The sequence below is a fragment of the Pseudorca crassidens genome, chromosome 16 (assembly GCF_039906515.1).
Source record: "Pseudorca crassidens isolate mPseCra1 chromosome 16, mPseCra1.hap1, whole genome shotgun sequence".
Taxonomy (NCBI): Eukaryota; Metazoa; Chordata; class Mammalia; order Artiodactyla; family Delphinidae; genus Pseudorca; species Pseudorca crassidens.
Genome location: NC_090311.1, coordinates 33,767,964 through 33,785,880, shown reverse-complemented (window position 1 = coordinate 33,785,880; position 17,917 = coordinate 33,767,964). Strand labels below are relative to the sequence as shown.

At 35.7% G+C, this 17,917-nt stretch overlaps 1 protein-coding gene across 4 annotated transcripts in view; it reads left to right on the top strand.

The window, feature by feature from the left end:
- Positions 1-17,917, top strand: part of EXOC6 (exocyst complex component 6) — a 205,854-nt gene that overhangs the window by 124,705 nt on the left and 63,232 nt on the right. For 2 of the 4 annotated variants that reach the window (XM_067709983.1, XM_067709984.1), the window contains exons 18-19: positions 4,625-4,804; positions 15,323-15,352. In XM_067709983.1, the coding sequence (XP_067566084.1) occupies positions 4,625-4,804; positions 15,323-15,352 (210 nt within the window). The remainder of the gene's footprint in view (positions 1-4,624; positions 4,805-15,322; positions 15,353-17,917) is intronic. The other 2 variants (XM_067709985.1, XM_067709986.1) reach the window with 1 other exon arrangement.

Genomic DNA, 17,917 nt, shown 5'->3' with positions numbered 1-17,917 from the left:
AGTTTGTTACTCAACAATAGTAACTGGAACAGCAAGTGACATAAACCTTTCCAGCCCGCATGATCTCTCCTTTTTCACTACACGTTTACTACACATGTAGTCATTACTAATTTGTTAATATTTATTCATCATGTGATTATTTCATTTGAGGTACTTTTCTATCCCAACTAGGTTATAAACTTCTTTGAGGCAGGAGTGATTAAAAAAATTTTTTTAAAAAGTACTCATCAACTGTCTACTCTGTTGCAAGCACTGTTCTAGGTGCTGAGGATTAATCAGTGAACAGAAACAGATGCAAACTTTCTGCCTTAATGGAGCTTACATTTTAGTGGGTGTTTTGTACCTACATTACCTAAGAGTATCAAATTTATAGTGGCTGATACAGTGTTATTGATAAACTCTAATGTTAAACTCCTCAATCTTAAGATTTTTCTGAGTAGAGTTGCATTGCATTAGAAATTTTAACAGCTTAAGTTGCTGTAGTTAATTTTATTTTGAGTCAGAACTCATTTAGCTACTGTCATATTTAATAATTATTAAAATTTCAGTTAATAACATTACCTTATCTTAAATTCCTGTTTATTTAAAACAATGTTTTCCTTTATAGTTGAGAAGAGACACTGTTGAAAGCTTTTGTTATCGTGTCAAGTTTGTGTTAGACCTCTGAGTAGGGAGAACAGAAAAATCTTTCTTGGAATTCCTGTTTCAATCCTACTGTGTAGGCAAGCATGCAAATGGAAAGATGCCTACCAGTAGTTAGTTTTCTTCAACTCAACGTGAGTAGTAAGTGGTTAGACATTGTGAAAATTAGAGAGGGAGCCAAAAAAGCATTGAAATGCGAAAATGGTACGTTTTGATTGTCCATGTTTACCTTCTCTTACAGTGTTCTTTTTTTGAAAATTTCTTAAGGCACACAAACCAAGATACCAAAGTAAGAGTTCCTGATTATATTTTTAAAAGTTACAACTCAAATGACATCCCTTCTACAAAGCTTTTTATCAAATAAGAAGTAATTATTTCCTCCTTTGTTTACTCAGCATGCTTTGTTTTAAACCTCTAATGTAGCACTAATCATGTTTTGTAATATTGTATCTCTTCCTGGATTGTGAGATCCTTGAGGGTGGGAGATATCTTTGTACTGCTGTTGTACTGCTGGGAGATATCTTTGTACTGCTGTTATTCATAGACATGATATAAATGATATATTAGGTTAAGTTGTATGCAGATATATTATGGGACTGATAATGGTGAGTGATACTTAGGTCTCTTAGTCAAGATATGAATCTAAATAAATAATAGTTGTTTTTTTTTTCTTTTTGGCCGTGATGTGTGGCTTGCAGGATCTTAGTTCCCCGACCAGGGATTGAACCTGTGCCCTCGGCAGTGAAAGTTCAGAGTCCCAACCACTCGACTGCCAGGGAATTCCCAATAAGTATTAGTTTTGCCAGAAATATCACATTGCCACCACCACTGCCCCCAACCACCATCAAATTAAATCTCGCTCTCAGCTCTACTAGCCAGAGTGGCAAGTTGTCCACCCTCCTTAAGGTGATAAAAGGAATTCCAGGGCCTTTTACAGTCTAAAAAAAAACTGAGAGAAAGGCAGAGATTGTTCTAGTTTTAACTTTCAAAATGCTTTTTGTCCAAGTCTGTGTGATCCTTTAAAAGAGAAGCATAGGCGTGAAGATCTTTTGCCTTGGTGCCAAAAGACACAATGCCTAATCTTCAGTCCCCCAACATCCCTCATGCTGTTCTGTCAGAGTGCCGCTGTCTAAGTGAGAACCCACAACTCTTATTTCTTCTTCTAGCTTCTTAAGTTGGAAGTTTAGGTTATTGATGTGAGATCTTTCTTCATTTATAATATAGGCATGTATAGCTATAAATTTCTCTCTAAGCACCTCTTTCATTGTATCCTGTACGTTTTGATAGTGTGCTTTTATTTTTGTTTATCGCGATGTTTTTTGTTTGTTTGTTTTCTTGGCCTCACTGTGCGGCATGTGGAACTTCCCCAACCACATCGAATCTGAGCCCACTGCAGTGGAAGCGCTGAGTCTTAACCACTGGACCACCAGGGAAGTCCCTCAAAGTAGTTTTTGATTGTGATCATGATTTCTTCTTTGACCCATTAGTTATTTATTGGAGTCTCTTGTTTAACTTCCATGTATTTGTGAATTTTCCAGCACCTTCTGTTATTAATTTCTAATTCCATTCCGTTGTGGTCAGAGAGCATACTTTGTATGATTTCAGTACTTTAAAAGTTTGTTTTATGACCTAACTTATGCTCTGTTCTGGATAGTGTCCTACGTTCACTTGAGAATAATGCATGGTCTGCTAATGTTGAGTTGAATGTTCAGTAGATGTCTGTTAGGTCTAGTTGGTTGATATTGTTGATCTAATCTTCTTTGTCTTCTGCCTACTCAGATTTGCTGTTGAACCCCTGTAATGACTTTTTCATTTCATTTATTGTATTTTTCAACTGCAGAAATTTTATTAGGTTCTTCTTTTTTAAAAGTAATTTCTGTCTCTTAATTTATAGTCAATTTTGTGAGGTATTGTTCTCATATTTTCCTTTAGTTCTTTGGTTATTTTAAATAGCTGATTTTAAACCTTTGTCTTATAGACCAGTGTCTCATAGTTTCTTGTTTCTTTGTGTAACTTGTAAATTTTGTTGAAAACTGGACATTTAAAATAATGTAACATGGATGGACCTAGAGATTGACATACTAAGTGAAGTAAGTCAGAGAAAGACAAATATATGATTTCGCTTATATGTGGAATCTAAAAAAAAGGTACAAATGAACTTATTTGCAAAACAGAAGTAGAGTCACAGATGTAGAAAACAAACATGATTAGCAGGGGATGGGGGGGCAGGGATAAATTGGGAGATTGGGATTGAGATATACACACTACTAATAGTAAAATAGATAACTGATAAGAACCTACTGTATAGCACAGGAGACTCTACTTAATACTCTGTAATGGCCTATATGGGAAAAGAATCTTAAAAAAGAGTGAATATATGTATATGTATAACTGATTCACTTTGCTGTACACCTGAAACTAACACAACGTTGTAAATCAACTATACTCCAATAATATTTTTAAATAAATTAATTAATTAAATAATGTAATGTGGCAATTCTGGAAGTCAGATTCTCTTCTCTCCTCAAAGTTTGTTGTTTCTTCTTGGTGGTTGGTTGGTTGTTTCATGACTTCTCTGAATTAATTCTGTAAAGTCTGTATTTTTTGTTGTGTGTGGCCACTTAAGTCTCTGCTTGGTTAGCTTAGTGGCCAGCTAATGATTGGACATAGATTTCCTTAAAAACCTGGAACCAATCAGTCTCTCAGTCTTTGCTAAGGGACTCTCTGTGTGTATTGGGGCATGCCTTCAGCAATCAGGCATTTGACAACTCTGCATTAGCCTTCACTTCCTGCTTGCCCAGAGCTTCGGGGTCAGCTGTAAATGAGAGCTTAGAGCTTTCTCAGGTCTTTCCTGAGCAGGTGAACAGCCCTACGCATGTACATAGTCTTCTAGGTTCCCAGGAATATGTCAGAGCTTTTCAAAGCCATCTATGGACATCTCATTCCCCAGTTTTTCCTTTTAAGCTTTTTGGTTAGCTTATTGTATACCCTAGCTATTATCTACCACCTGAGGTATCTGTGATGTTAAACAATTGCCTATAATTGTTTTTAACAAATGCCCCCAAGAAAAAGGCTTTCTGCTCTGGACAATCACCAGTTTACGTCATATAAAGACATCTCTGCAAGTGATGTCTTCCAGGGAACCACCAGATAGGTCAAATAATGATAATTTTCTGGGAATGTGGCTTTGAAGGAACTCCAGTCCATTCTGCCCCACTTTGTTCACTGACAGGCTGCTGGTTTGCACCACAATTGTGGGATGTTGATTTTCAAGGATACTGTGGAGCTGGACCCGGGCAAGGAGAGTGGAAATGGGGCACATCAAAACATCACAAAGCTTGTTTCCTTACCAAGATTCAGAAATTTTTCATGAATAATGCTGCTTGAATTGCTACAAGTTTTGAATTAATTTCCAGACTTCTAGAAAAATTGATTTTTGACAACTTTTGCTAGTTTTCTTGATGCTTTTATGGATCAGAAAATGTTTGTATATCCTTACTCTGCTATTTTTGCATCACTCCCTTTGTTTCTTTTCTCCTCCTTTGAGAAGTTAACTATTTTACGGGCAGCAGTGGGGGTGGGGGGCTATTTGACTCAAAACACCAGTAAGTTTCATTTCTTCTCTGATGGTCCAACTTAATTTCCCTCAGTGAGTCAACAGATGGGAGTGGTCTTCTGCATTCTTGACAACTTCCGTTTTCCATTTCTTAGAGCTGTGAGAACAATTCAGAATTGATAACTAATAAGTTCTACTACCAGATAAAGACAAAAAAGGTGATAGTAAGTTTGGAAAAAAAGTGATATCTACTCAAATAAATAGAGTACTTCCAGCCAAAAATCCAACAGTTTTCTTGGACTTTGAATAAATATTTAAAATGTTAGACCAAAGAAAAATAAAAAACAAAATTTAGAATTTTAAGAAAACTTGTTTTATTAACTGCTTCTATAACTGTTTCTTACTTTTTATGTTGTCTCCTGTCAGGATGCCCGACATGCAGCAGAAGGAGAAATATATACCAAACTTAATCAGAAAATTGATGAATTTGTTCAGCTTGCTGATTATGACTGGACAATGTCTGAGCCAGATGGAAGAGCTAGTGGTTACTTAATGGATCTTATTAATTTTTTGAGAAGCATCTTTCAAGTGTTTACTCATTTGCCCGTAAGTATAAAAAAATTACAAAAAATTGTTATAATTTTGCTTTCTGAAGTATATTTTAGAATTCAATTTTAGTTGGAGGCTTACTTGTTTAAACCAACTTCCTAGCTTGAATATTTCTTTTCTATTTTTATAAATCAATTTGTGAAGAATCTTAGCCATTTTTTACTGAGTAAAAATTGATATATAACATTTATATAAATTTCAGATGTATAACATTATAAATCAATATTTTATACACTACAGTGACCACCACCATAAGTCTAGTTACCATCCCCTTCACCCACTTCACCCTCCCCCCGACCCCTATCCCTCTGGTAACCACCAATCTATTCTCTGTATCTTTGAGTTTGTCTTTGTTTTTATTTTGTTTGATTCCACATACAAATGCAATATACAGTATTTGTCTTTCTCCATCTGACTTATTTCACTTAGCATAATACTCTCAAGGTCCATCCATGTTGTCACAAATGGCAAAATTTCTTTCTTTTTTATAGCTGTATAGGTTGTATACATGTGCTACATTTTCTTTATCTATTCATCCATTGATGGACACTTAGGTTGTTCTCATATCTTGGCTATTGTTAATTATGCTTCAGTGATCATAGGGGTGCATATACTTTCAAATCTGTGTCTTCCTGTTTCTCCAAATAAATATGCAGAACTAGAACAGCTGGATCATATGGCAGTTCTACTTTTAATTTTTTGAGGACTCTCCATACTGTTTTCCATAGTGGCTGCACCAGTTTACATTGTCACCAACAGCATATGAGGGTTCCCTTTTCTCCACATTTTCTCCAATACTTATTATTTCTGGTTGTTTTGATAATAGCCATTCTAACAAATGTGAGGTGATATCTCATTGAAGTTTTGATTTGCATTTTCCTGATGATTAGTGATGTTGAACATCTTTTCATGTGCCTGTTGGCCATCTGTATGTCATCTTTAGAAAAATATCTATTCAGATCTTCTGTCCAGTTTTTCAGCTGTTTGTTTTTTTGTTGTTGAGTTGTGTGAGTTCTTTATATATCTTGGATATTAACCCCTTATTGGGTATATGATTTGCAAATATCTTCTCCCATTGCCTTTTCATTTTGTTGATCGTTTCCTTCACTGTGCAGAAGCTTTTTAGTTTCATGTGGCACATTTATTTTTGCTTTTGTTTCTCTTACCTTTGAGGTCAGATCTAAAAAACATGGCTAAGACCAATGTCAAGGAGGTTACCTCCTATGTTTTCTTACAGAAATTTTATAGTTTCAAGTCTTTAATCCATTTTGAGTTAATTTTTGTGTATGCTATAAGATAGTGGTCTAGTTTCATTTTTTTGCATGTGGCTGCCCAGTTTTCACAACACCATTTATTGAAAAGATTCTCCTTTCCCCACTGTATGTTCTTGGCCTCTTTGTTGTAAATTAGTTGTCCATGTATGTGTGGGTTTATTCCTGGACTCTCTATTATGTTCCACTGAACAGTGTGTCCGTTTTTGTACCAATACCATGTTTTGATTACTGTGGCTTTGTAGTATAGTTTGAAATCAGGGATCATGATACCTCTTTAGTCAGTTATTTGAAATTTTAATTTGTTTTACTTTTTAACCCAAATAACTACAACTCTCTTTCCACCAAACCCAAAACAAAACCCTGAAGTTGACAGCACAGGCTTAAATAGAAATAAACTCTAATAGGAGTAGTTTTTATGAAAGTCAATATAATCAATGCCTTTTCCTATCAGAAAAGGCCAAGAAATTACTGGATATTTTTAGGCTAGAGATTAAAGGTAAAATAGGAACATTGTTCTATACTAATATATAGTCATAGTACATCTATATCTTGAATAATCTGTTGATTAAACATTAAAAAAAAAACGATGTAACAGGGATATTTGAGCGTGAATAGGCTGAAACACTGGATTCTTCAGAAGAGGGATGCAAAGGGAATTCCCTGGCGGTCTAGTGGTTAGGACTCCATGCTTTCACTGCTGAGGGCCCAGGTTCAGTCCCTGGTTGGGGAGCTAAGATCCCACAAGCCGCACGGTGCGACCAAAGGGAAAAAAAAAAGGAAGGCAAAGATCAAAGAGATGATGGTAGGGTGCACATTCTCTCATTAGGTATATTTAACAAAAGAACTACTGTTAAAATGTGAATGGAATAGTTTTGTACAAATAAAATAGGGAGAAATTTTGACCTTTTTATAATCTCATGATAAGATGTAGCTAGACACAACAAAGTTTAATATGGAGCCTACCCAACTGCTTCCAACCATCTCCCTTGTTTAAAATGAAAAAAAAAAAAGTTATTCTCCTCACCCTTCACTCTTTCCCCATCAAAGGGCCACTTAGAATAGTTGAAGGAAGGTGTTGCTAAAAAATAAATAGAAGAATTTCTTAAAGAGATTTTAACAGTGGATTTGTGCCAAAGAACTTTTAGAAGCTTACCCAGGGATGATACTATATTCCTCACTGTTGTCCTTGAGTTGAAAAAGAGAACGTGTGTGTGTGTGTGTGTGTGTGTGTGTGTGTGTAATTTTTATATCAATTAATTTCAAAAAAGTATGCATTAAATAATTGTTGAATTAATTTGAATTCACCTTGTCAATGTAAATCTCCGTGCTTCCAGCCAAAACCAATCCTCAAGATAAACACGTGCACATGTGTGCACACATACACAAGATACACACACATCATGTTTCTATCGTTGCAGTATCTGCTTCGCAGGTTGACATGAGATGATGGGTAGGGATTTTGTGCATAACTAGGGTAAGATTAAGAGAGGTTATATGTTAGAAATGTTTTGGGTTAATGGCTCACCTCAGGAGACTGACATCTAGAGGGAAATCCTGCTTTTTCATAGGACATACTCTGGTGACATTGAGAATAAGAGATTCCTGTCACTCATCTGATCTATTACGATATTTTGTATAGTTTTAGGTGAATCTTTGTGTGCCATTTTGGATGTTTATGTCATCTAACATGGGTTTTTCTGCAAAGAAAATACACTTTTATACAATGTAGACCAATAATAAATGTAGTATATGACCAAATAAGAAAATTATAGTTTACAGCTAGGAAAAGAAAAAAATGGTACTAACAACAGTATATTCTTATTCAAGGGATGAACTAAAAGTATAATTCCCAAGCAAAAATATTAAATTATTGCCTATGGTAAATTTTAGCAAGACTGATAATTATATTATGGCTTAGCGTATTAATTCTCTGAAATCCTGAAATTGTATAAAATATCCAGTTAGTTTGTGTTCTTTCAAGCAAAGAACAGAGGCAATGTTATTAAATGTATTATTTTTCTAAGCAACATATGGCATTATATAAGCTACCATTTTTATTTAAATGTTTTAAGCTGAAAATAAATCCTTGTCTTCAGGTTACCTTTGTACCCAAATAGAAAGAGGGGCCAGTTTTGGACTCTTTCAAACTAAAAGAATCTTCAGAAGATATTTATTTACCACAGTCAGTCCCAAGTCGATCAGCTTATCCATGTATAGACCTGAGGAATTACATGGGGGAGCTAGTTTTGGCTCCATGATTGTTGGTTTTGGCAGTGTTAATAAACAATGCCATGATTTTGAGTCAATGGGAGCTATGAAACCAAGGGTCACTCTTTCAAATAGTGCAAATAGTGCCAGTACTGCAAATAATTGGACAGAGAAGTAGATTCTATGGGATAAAGATGACTCTCTTGCCCCCGACCCTAAAAAGTACCTAAGATTTTTAGTTTAAAAGCCCCATTCTTAGCTTCATTGCATATTTATTTTTTGTCAGTCCCTACCATTGTTACAAAAGAATATTTTCTCCATTAAAGGTAGTCATGATATGTAGTTGCTGACCACGTTGCGTAGTAAAAGTTCCATTGGTTCTAGAAAAGTTATAATCCACCTAATAGAATTTTGTTCTCTGCTCACAGGGTATGAGAACAATAGAAGTTAATGGATAATAATGGTTTTGATGGAGCCCAGAGAAAGAACTTTATTGTTTTCTCTTTTCTACTACACTGTGGTTGTGGTAGAAAGCTGCAGGATTTGGAAGATCACCAGTAATGTCTCCTTTAAATACCTCCTGTCTCTGGGGTTGGATGCATGAGAGTATTGGTATATTACTTCCCTCACCTGTTTCTCTTAAGAGTCAGCCAGTGCAAGCCTATGCAGAGGACGGAAAAGTGAAGAGCTTCCTTGCTTCCATGTTAAATTATCTCCTCATCTGCATTTCCCTGTGCTCTAGCAGAGAAGCCAGGCTCTCTGCTGGCCATAGGAATTAACAGCAAGCTAAAAGGCAGTATTTATAATAATGATGTTAAGCTGCCCTGCTAAATATATTATCTGCCTCAAGGGAACTTGCCATTTTATGACTCAGAGCTAGACCCATTTATCTGTTATTGTTCTTAGGGACCAGGTGATGAAGGGAGGAGAGCACAGGGTGGTCTTTAGAGTTAGAAGGACTTATGTTTGAGCCTTAGATTTTTAATTTCTTGGCTCTGGAATCCTGGCAAGCTGCTTAACCTCTCTGAGCCCCTTTCCTTCTGCAAAATGGGCAGAATCCATTTCTCCCATAGGACTATCAGAGGATGAATTAAAACCGTGTGTAAAATAGTTGACTGGCAGGGTGCTTGACGTAAAGGTACTGTTAATAAATGTTAGTTTTATCTTTCCTTCTCCTTTCTTCCTTTGTGGGGTTTTTTTTTTTTTTTTTTTTTTTTTTTGGTGGTACGCGGGCCTCTCACTGTTGTGGGCTCTCCCGTTGCGGAGCACAAGCTCTGGATGCGCAGGCTCAGTGGCCATGGCTCACGGGACCAGCCGCTCCGCGGCATGTGGGATCTTCCCGCACCGGGGCACGAACCCGTGTCCCCTGCATCGGCAGGCGGACTCTCAACCACTGCGCCACCAGGGGAGCCCTCCTCTGTTGTTTTAAGGCCCTTTATAGTATTAGTTTTAATATCTTTTCACTTTTTTTCCTTGTATTTATGCCTACATTTTTAGCTTGATATTATTTAGCTTTGAGTTCTATACTTTTGCATTATATAGACATTTTAAAAACTTCATTAATTGTGAAAGATACTCACTATAAAGCATGTTTATTTGAATAATTATTATAGCTTGACTGCAGTGCTTACAGTGGCTAACGGTCAGATGCTAGCTAATGCCAGTGAAATATGATTAGTATATGGAATAAATATTATTTTATCCCCAAATCAGTACTCTTGGAATCAGCAATTTTTACTACTTCAAATGTGTAAGTGACCCTTCTTGTTTCTAATAATTTTTTCCCTGACGACTAGAAAGTATTGCTAAGTATAGAAGAAAATAAAAATTACCTGCTGTTATCTTGTAAAAAGATAACCACTGTTAACATTTTGGCATGTATTCTACAAGTCATCTTTTTCTATGCACTTATGACACTTTTTTTTAAGCCTAATTTGTAAGCTTTATGTTTTTTTAAATAAGATTTTATATTAGCTAGAAAATTTAAAACCAGAATTCTTAAAAGCATTCAACATTCATTCACCCCTTACAAGTCTATAAATAGAAGAAATTGTTGAGCAAGTTGAAGTTATCTAGTAATTCTTCATGACTGCCAAATGGAACTCAGTAACCTTTTACTGTGAATACAGTACCACCTAAAGACCCAGCACTGATCTGCTGCTGGAAAGAACACTCAGCATTTCTTTCTTTCATAAATGCTAGTTATGTATTTGTTTCAGTAAAGATGTTTTATTGATTTACAACCACTAAGGGATATATGTAAATGATGAATCTGGTGCCACTGAATTTATAATTTGCATTTTTTATTTCCATAAGTAGTTAAAAAAAATATGCTTTCTGTAAGTGAGAAACAAATATATATATCCAATAAATGAAGATGCGTGATTTAGCCAGAAATGGATAGTGTCTAACTTTTAAAACCATTCTCCTTAAGAATTTTTTTCTGAAGATGCAGCACTATATTGAAAATTCTGAGATTTGGGGTCTAGGCCAGATTCTTCCAATTAACCAGCATTATGGAAGTAGACAAATCATTCAGTCTCTGGATTAATTTGCTAATGTCTGTTTTATTTCATAGAACTGAAAATAAAGGTTGTTTTGTTTTAATATACTTTTATTTCAGTTAATTTGTGTACATGATAATAAATCAAGTAGTCCAGAAGAGTCTGGGATGGAAAATAACCTCCTCCCCCTGTACCCCCCAAGCCCCAGGCTACCATTTCACCATACGTTTTCATTTCTTCTGGTGGTTATCTTAAAAAGAGAATGTCTGTTAGTCCCTACTGTGAAAGATAAGGCACATATAGCAACCTCTTGCTTACCCCTTTTTCTTCCATTCATTGTTACATTTTATTTTATTTCTTCTATTTATCATTTCTTTATATAAAATGGTTATACTCTGATTTTTTGTTCCTTTTCTTTAGTCAGTATCTTAATTCTCTTCTATGTAAGGTAAAGGTATTAGCCTCCCTACCCTTCACTCTATCAGTTCTTCATCTGCTATTTTCTGACAGCTACAGAGGCCTCTGTCTCTACTTTGTACCAGTTGCTCTCTAGAATTTCTGTGTAGCTGTTAACCTAGGACTTTCCTTCTCTGCTGTCCGGGGTTGGGATCTGTTTCCTGGATTCTGCGTGGGTTTTTTTGCTTCACTGGTTGGTTTTGCTAAACTGCCTCAGTAATTTCCTCCTATTTAAGTCCTTGCATATCATGAAATACCTTCTTCTGTCCTCATGTTTGATTGATAGTTTAGCTGGTTATAATAATTCTAGGTTGAATGGTTTTTCTCTGACAATTTTTATTGCATTCCTCCATTGTCTTCTGGCATCCAGGTTTCAGGATCTGTTTTTTATTCCTTAATATTCTCAAATGTCACGGGATGTGTGGAGATGTAAGCTTTTATTTCATTCACTTAGCTCTTTACTCAGTGGTCGTTTTCTGTCAAAGCAGAAATTCAGCACAGGAAAATTCTCTTTTATTATTTTTTAGATAATTTTCTTCCCCCTACTTTTCTATTCTCTTTCTTGGACTCTCATTAACTAGATTGGTCTTCTATATCTATTATCCTTTCCTTCATTTCCTATCTCTTTATCTTTTTTTGTTCCGTGTTTTGGGAGAATTTCTAAATTTTATTTTCAGTACTTCTAGAGAATATTTTATTAGTTGTATTTTTTAATTTTTAAGGAATCACTTCTGTTTTAAAAGTGTTCCTTTTTCCTAGAATACTGTTCTCTCTCTTTTTTTTTTTTTAATGGATATATCTTTCAAACCTCCCTGAGGTACTAGAGGGTTTTTTAAAGAAGGTATTTTCTGTTTCTTGAATTATCTCTATTACTCTCGAATAGGCTTTTTGTTTCTTTGTTTTTCTCATTCTCTTTTAACAAAGAGGACCTGGAACACTGATAAAGGTTTACTCTGCTACTGTATAAATACCCTGTTTTTTTATAGTTTTTTTTCCCCTTAGTAGGAATCTGACTGGAATTTTTTTTTAATTTGGGAGGCATTTTGCCTAGGATTCTTCACCTTACAGTGAGCAGGTATGGAGCTATCCATGAGATTGTGGTTTCCTCTCTTCAGGGCTGACTTCATGGATGTGTAACCTGTGCTGTTGCACAGGGTCTCGAGTTTAGAAGGGTCCTGCATGTGGGTTGGTCCTCTGCTGGCGTCTTGAAATTCTTAATAATTTTTGAACAAGAGACCCCACATTTCCATTTTGCACTGAGCTCCACAAATTGTGTAGCCTTTTCTGCCTCTCTTTCCATTGTCATGACACTGTGCCAGAATGAGGAGGGCTTTTTCCCCCCTCCCTCCTTCCTGCTCTCTCTCTTTCCACCTATACCCAGAGCCTCAGCTCTCCCCTTAAAAGTTCTCTCATTATGGAAAATGTTTGTGCTCTGTAGTTAGGGGATCACTGGCACAGTTGTTTCAGAAATCTTCAGTTACTTTCCCTGTTTTCCATCCCATTTCTTATTTCTGTCCTCTCTCATATGCACAGCTGGACCTCTCTCTAATGCACAGCTGACTCCCAGCTCCGCTGTAGTTCCCTGGTAGCATATAATGGGCAGTTGCTTTCTCTTCTCTATTTAGTCAGCTTTCTGTCTTCTAGAAAATATCCCTTGATGAATTCCTCCATACACCTTCATTTTCTCTGTTGTTAAATATTTTATTCCTTTTGTAATTCTGTGCTTTTTGTATCACTTATATCTCAGGATCAATGGGAAGCAAACACATAAACTTAGTCTACCATCTTGATTTTGAACAACTTGTTTCCTTCTCTTTGAAGTAAAGTGATTGGATGAGTCCATCTCTAAGGTCCCCATATCTAAAATTTGTTATTAAGTGTTATACAGCTGTAAAGTCCCAACCTAAACTTCGATTTATTCATTCTGGTACCTTATTTTCTCATTTAGCTCTTCCTTTTTATGTTCTTTGGTTCATACTTTTTTCCTGAGTTAAGTATATAAACGTACATGCCCTTTGACTTCACTGAAAACTGCTAAGGAGAACTTTAATAGTCAAAGTACAGTCATAGGCTTTAATCGCCCTTTTATGTGACACAAGAAAGAATTGTATTAAAAATACAAAAAAGGGGCTTCCCTGGTGGCGCAGTGGTTGAGAGTCCGCCTGCCGATGCAGGGGACACGGGTTTATGCCCCGGTCCGGGAAGATCCCACATGCCGCGGAGCGGCTGGGCCCGTGAGCCATGGCCGCTGAGCCTGTGCGTCCGGAGCCTGTGCTCCGCAACAGGAGAGGCCACAACAGTGAGAGGCCTGTGTACCACAAAAAAACAAACAAACAAATACAAAAAAGGTTGTATTTTTTAAATTGTGACATAGGTAGCGTTGAATACATTTTAGTGCTTTCCTTATCAAATGAAAACATAACCACATATTTATTGTATATATATATATGCTTACAAATTGTCTTTTCTTATTGGTATATTAATTTTTAAATAATGATAACGTATAATATTGATCTGATGATTGACTATAACATACAAAAATTGTATAATGTGAGCAATGATGAAAACATCACAAGTCTTATGACTTACATGGTGTTCATGTGTTAAATGTTGTTGACTGACTTTTATTAACTGAGTTACTAAATCTTAGCTAAATTTCATCTTGACTCTATGACTTTTATATCTCACATACAATTTTATACCTTTACATACAATTTGAAAGATTTTGGGAAAAATAGTTGAATAAAATAACTGTGGTGATGGGATAATTTTACTATTCCAAAGAAAATTTATTGGAAGTTAAATCTAGAAAGGACTTAGAGATTATCTAGAGTCTAGTCCAGTCTTCTAGAAGAATGGTCTGGCTAACACAGCTGCCAGCCCACTGCTTACTGGGGTTAATTGCAGTAATCTACCTGGCTAGTTAAGTGTCTTCTTCCTCCATTTCTGCTTGTGGTTTCTCCTTTACTCATTGCATGTTTGGCGAAGAGGACAACTTCCCACATGGAGGGCCACCTTTGGTGTAGGCTATACCAGATGTTCAACTGCCACTAATAAATAGATTTTGAGTTTCATTGACCTAATATAATAAGGTTAAATCCATGTTTCTGGGTAAATACCTTTTTCTAAAAAAAAAAAAGTAGTGCTTAAATATTACATAGTTTATTACTGGAATTTGAAAAGTAAATTAGATCATTTAAAAAACAGTATTTTAAGGCTCTTTAAACTTAATTTTATTAATCATTATTATTTTAAGGAATTAATATTTAACTAATTTAGTTCTTAATATCTTAAAAGAATAAGCCAGTACCATGTATTTAGTACAAAACTTCAGCAGGGGCTGATATGTATTTAAATTAAGACCAATGATTTGGTTTTTGCTTTGACTTGTCACTTCTTAGAGGAGAAAATATATTTAAATGCTTAACTGTAAGATGACTTAGTGTGCCATCTTTCCTTGAGTAATTTATTTTAAGCTGCATTAGAGGATGTGGAAGCATAGTGGCTTATCCTTTCTAAGCATCTTCAGAGTCATTCAGTATAATTTTCTATGTGTAAAGAAATAGACATTTTATTTCTTTTTGTATTAAAATCACTTGGGAGAGATACTTGTTAAAAATTCAGATTCCAGTGCTTGCCTCTAGACCTAACTGAACTAAAATTTCTGGAGCTTAGAAATCTACCTATTTTTGCTTAAAATTTGAGAATAACTGTTCTCCAGTAAAGAACCCTTTCAATGGGCTGGTGTTTTCTATATTTGCTGGTTCAGCAGACATTTAGTAACTGCTAACGTTCTCAGTATTTTAATGCTGACTAGACAACTTAATTAGGTAGACAAAAGTTTGGAGGAGGATTTATCTGATTAGTGTGGGTGTAAAAACTCACCTGTAAATCTTCAAAATAAAATGATAGTCACATTTATGTGATTGATTAATGCCTTTAAATTATAGCAGCACACAGTCAGCTTGCTTGTCTTATAGTGTATTTTGCTTTGCTACTTTAAACACCGCTTCTGTCGTTATTGGAATACATTTTCCTTTTTTATTTGATTGCCTGTCTGACTTCCTTCTCAGACTAACAGCAATGATCACGCAGCCATGTCGGTAAGTAGATACAAGCTAAAGCTAGCATGCGAATTAGAAAATAATGAACTTTCTGCAGGCTTATTTTTCTCTGTATAGGTGTTTATGGTAAATTCTAATTGTTTTGGCAGTGTTCTTGTTACATTTGTAGTTTTATGGAAACCAAAGTTTGAAGATAATACTAGTAGTTTTGGTGAAGCAGTCAAGATTCTCTGGGACTTGATTGTGAAAGTTAATATCATGATGTGTCTGTGGTGAGGGCAGTGCTTTGGGAAAGCTCTTTGTGGTCACCTCATGCATGACAGGCCACACTTTGGAGATATTTTCCTTATCTGCAAATGAGTTCAATAAGAGTGTATAGCCTGTAGATTTTTGTGAGTGTTAAATGAGGTAGTATAACATGAAATGTTTAGAAAAGTGCCTGGCATAAAATAAACACTCAGAAAAAATTAGTTGTTATTATTACTTGTTTGTAAGACTATTTATGCTTTTCCTGAATGCTTTTTCTCTACAACACTTACCAAACTCTACTTCTAAAAATCCAACTCAGTGCATAACACAGTGTGGTTCATGACCCAATGCAAATGTTTCTTTTTCACTCTGAGCCTAGTATTGTTCTCCTGAATTGCCTTAGCTTCTACCCTTTTTTAATGGCTTCATCACATTTTGCTTTTTATTGTATTTGTTCATCCTTTCCACCTCCAATTATAAGCTCTTGACGGCCAAAATAAGAACTCAAATGTTGTTTAAGTATAGATATCGAAAATTATTCTTATTTTAAAAAAAATCTCATCTAGCATTTGAAATTTAAATGTTCCTAACCTATATTTTGTCCGTTTTGTTCTTATTTCTATTATCGAAGTTCAATTTTTGATTATTGTAATTGTCTTCTAATTAGTCTCTGCCAATAGTCTCTCTTTATTGCAGTTCATCCTACATATCAAAGCCAGATAATCCTTTCCAAAGCACAGTTTAATCTTATTTTCTGTATTCAAAAACTTCAGGGTCTCTCACTTATCTACTGAATTAAGTAAAAATTCCACAGGCTAACAAATAAATGATCTCAGCCTCTTTCTGATACATTTCTGTCCATGATTCAACAAGGGCATTTAAAGTGGAAAGTTCACTGTGTCCTGGATCTAGCTTCAATTTTCTATCTTGTCTTCATTTATAACTGTAAAAATCATGGATCTCCTCCAAAAGACATCTTTAATGTTACCTCTTTCATGAAGCTTTTGCTAATTCTGTTTAACCATATGTTGATACTTTGTGCCACTTTCATGGTACTATTTATATTTTGTCTTGTACTATGGTTGTAGACTTGCCTTCTTTCTGCTATTGGAATTTAATCTGTTTATGTTAGGAACTATATCTACTCATCATTGTATCTTCTGTAGCACCTAAGCAGTGTGTTACATAGAGTAAGTGCTTGATAAGTATTTTTAAAAGTTAATATGAGAGAAATAGTGAAGAAATGGACTACTATAAAAGTCATTTTCTTTTTTTTTTTAATTTATTTATTTTTGACTGTTGGGTCTTCGTTGCTGTGTGCGGGCTTTTCTCTAGTTGTGGTGAACGGGGGCTACTCTTTGTTGTGGTGTGTGGACTTCTCATTGTGGTGACTTCTCTTGTTGTGGAGCACGGGCTCTAGGTGCATGGGCTTCAGTAGTTGTGGCGCACGGGCTTCAGTAGTTGTGGCTCTTGGGCTCTAGAGCGCAGGCTCAGTAGTTGTGGTGCACGGGCTTAGTTGCTCCGCGGCATGTGGGATCTTCCTGGACCAGGGCTCAAACCCGTGTCCCCTGCATTGGCAGGCGGATTCTTAACCACTGCGCTACCAGGGAAGCCCAAAAGTCATTTTCTTATATGTTTAAAAAGTGTGAAAAACATACTGCAGGGAGTTCCCTGGTGGCCTAGTGGTTAAGATTCTGGGCTTTCACTGCCGGGGCCCGGGTTCAGTCCCTGGTCGGGGAACTGAGATCCTGCAAGCTGTGCAGCGCAGACAAGAAAAAAAAACGTACACTGCAAAAATCAGAATTTTTGAATCAAGAAATTTATTTGTCAAATATAGAATACTTTCTAGTTTTGAAGAGAAAGTTTGCAGTCTATTATTTACAGACAGTAATTTAGAAAATGTCAGTATGAGTGTGATTTAGTAAAGATGTTATCAGTACTGATTAGAAATATTTGAAAGAATAATATAATTCATATCACAACTCTCTAGATGCAACTATAAATTTTGAAGAGTGATTAAAATAAAATAAAAGAACCTACGGCACCAAAATAACTTGCAAATTGCCAACACTGAGGACAAACACTTTGACTCACAGAAGAGACAGACCCTCATGCTTTCACTTGACCTTTTTGCTTATTAAATGAATGTAGTAGTTGTTAAGTACTTATTAAGCATGCTAACAGGTTTCCTGCAGATAGACCATACGCATATTCAAAATGCAGAAGTGAAAGTAACCCTGCCATCCAGAAAAAACCCTCAAATTGTTTCTTGTCCTGTGTTTAAGAAGGAGGGATAGATTTTGGGATCAGTTTTAGATAAATATTCATGAGAAATTTAGAAAGATTTGGCACTTG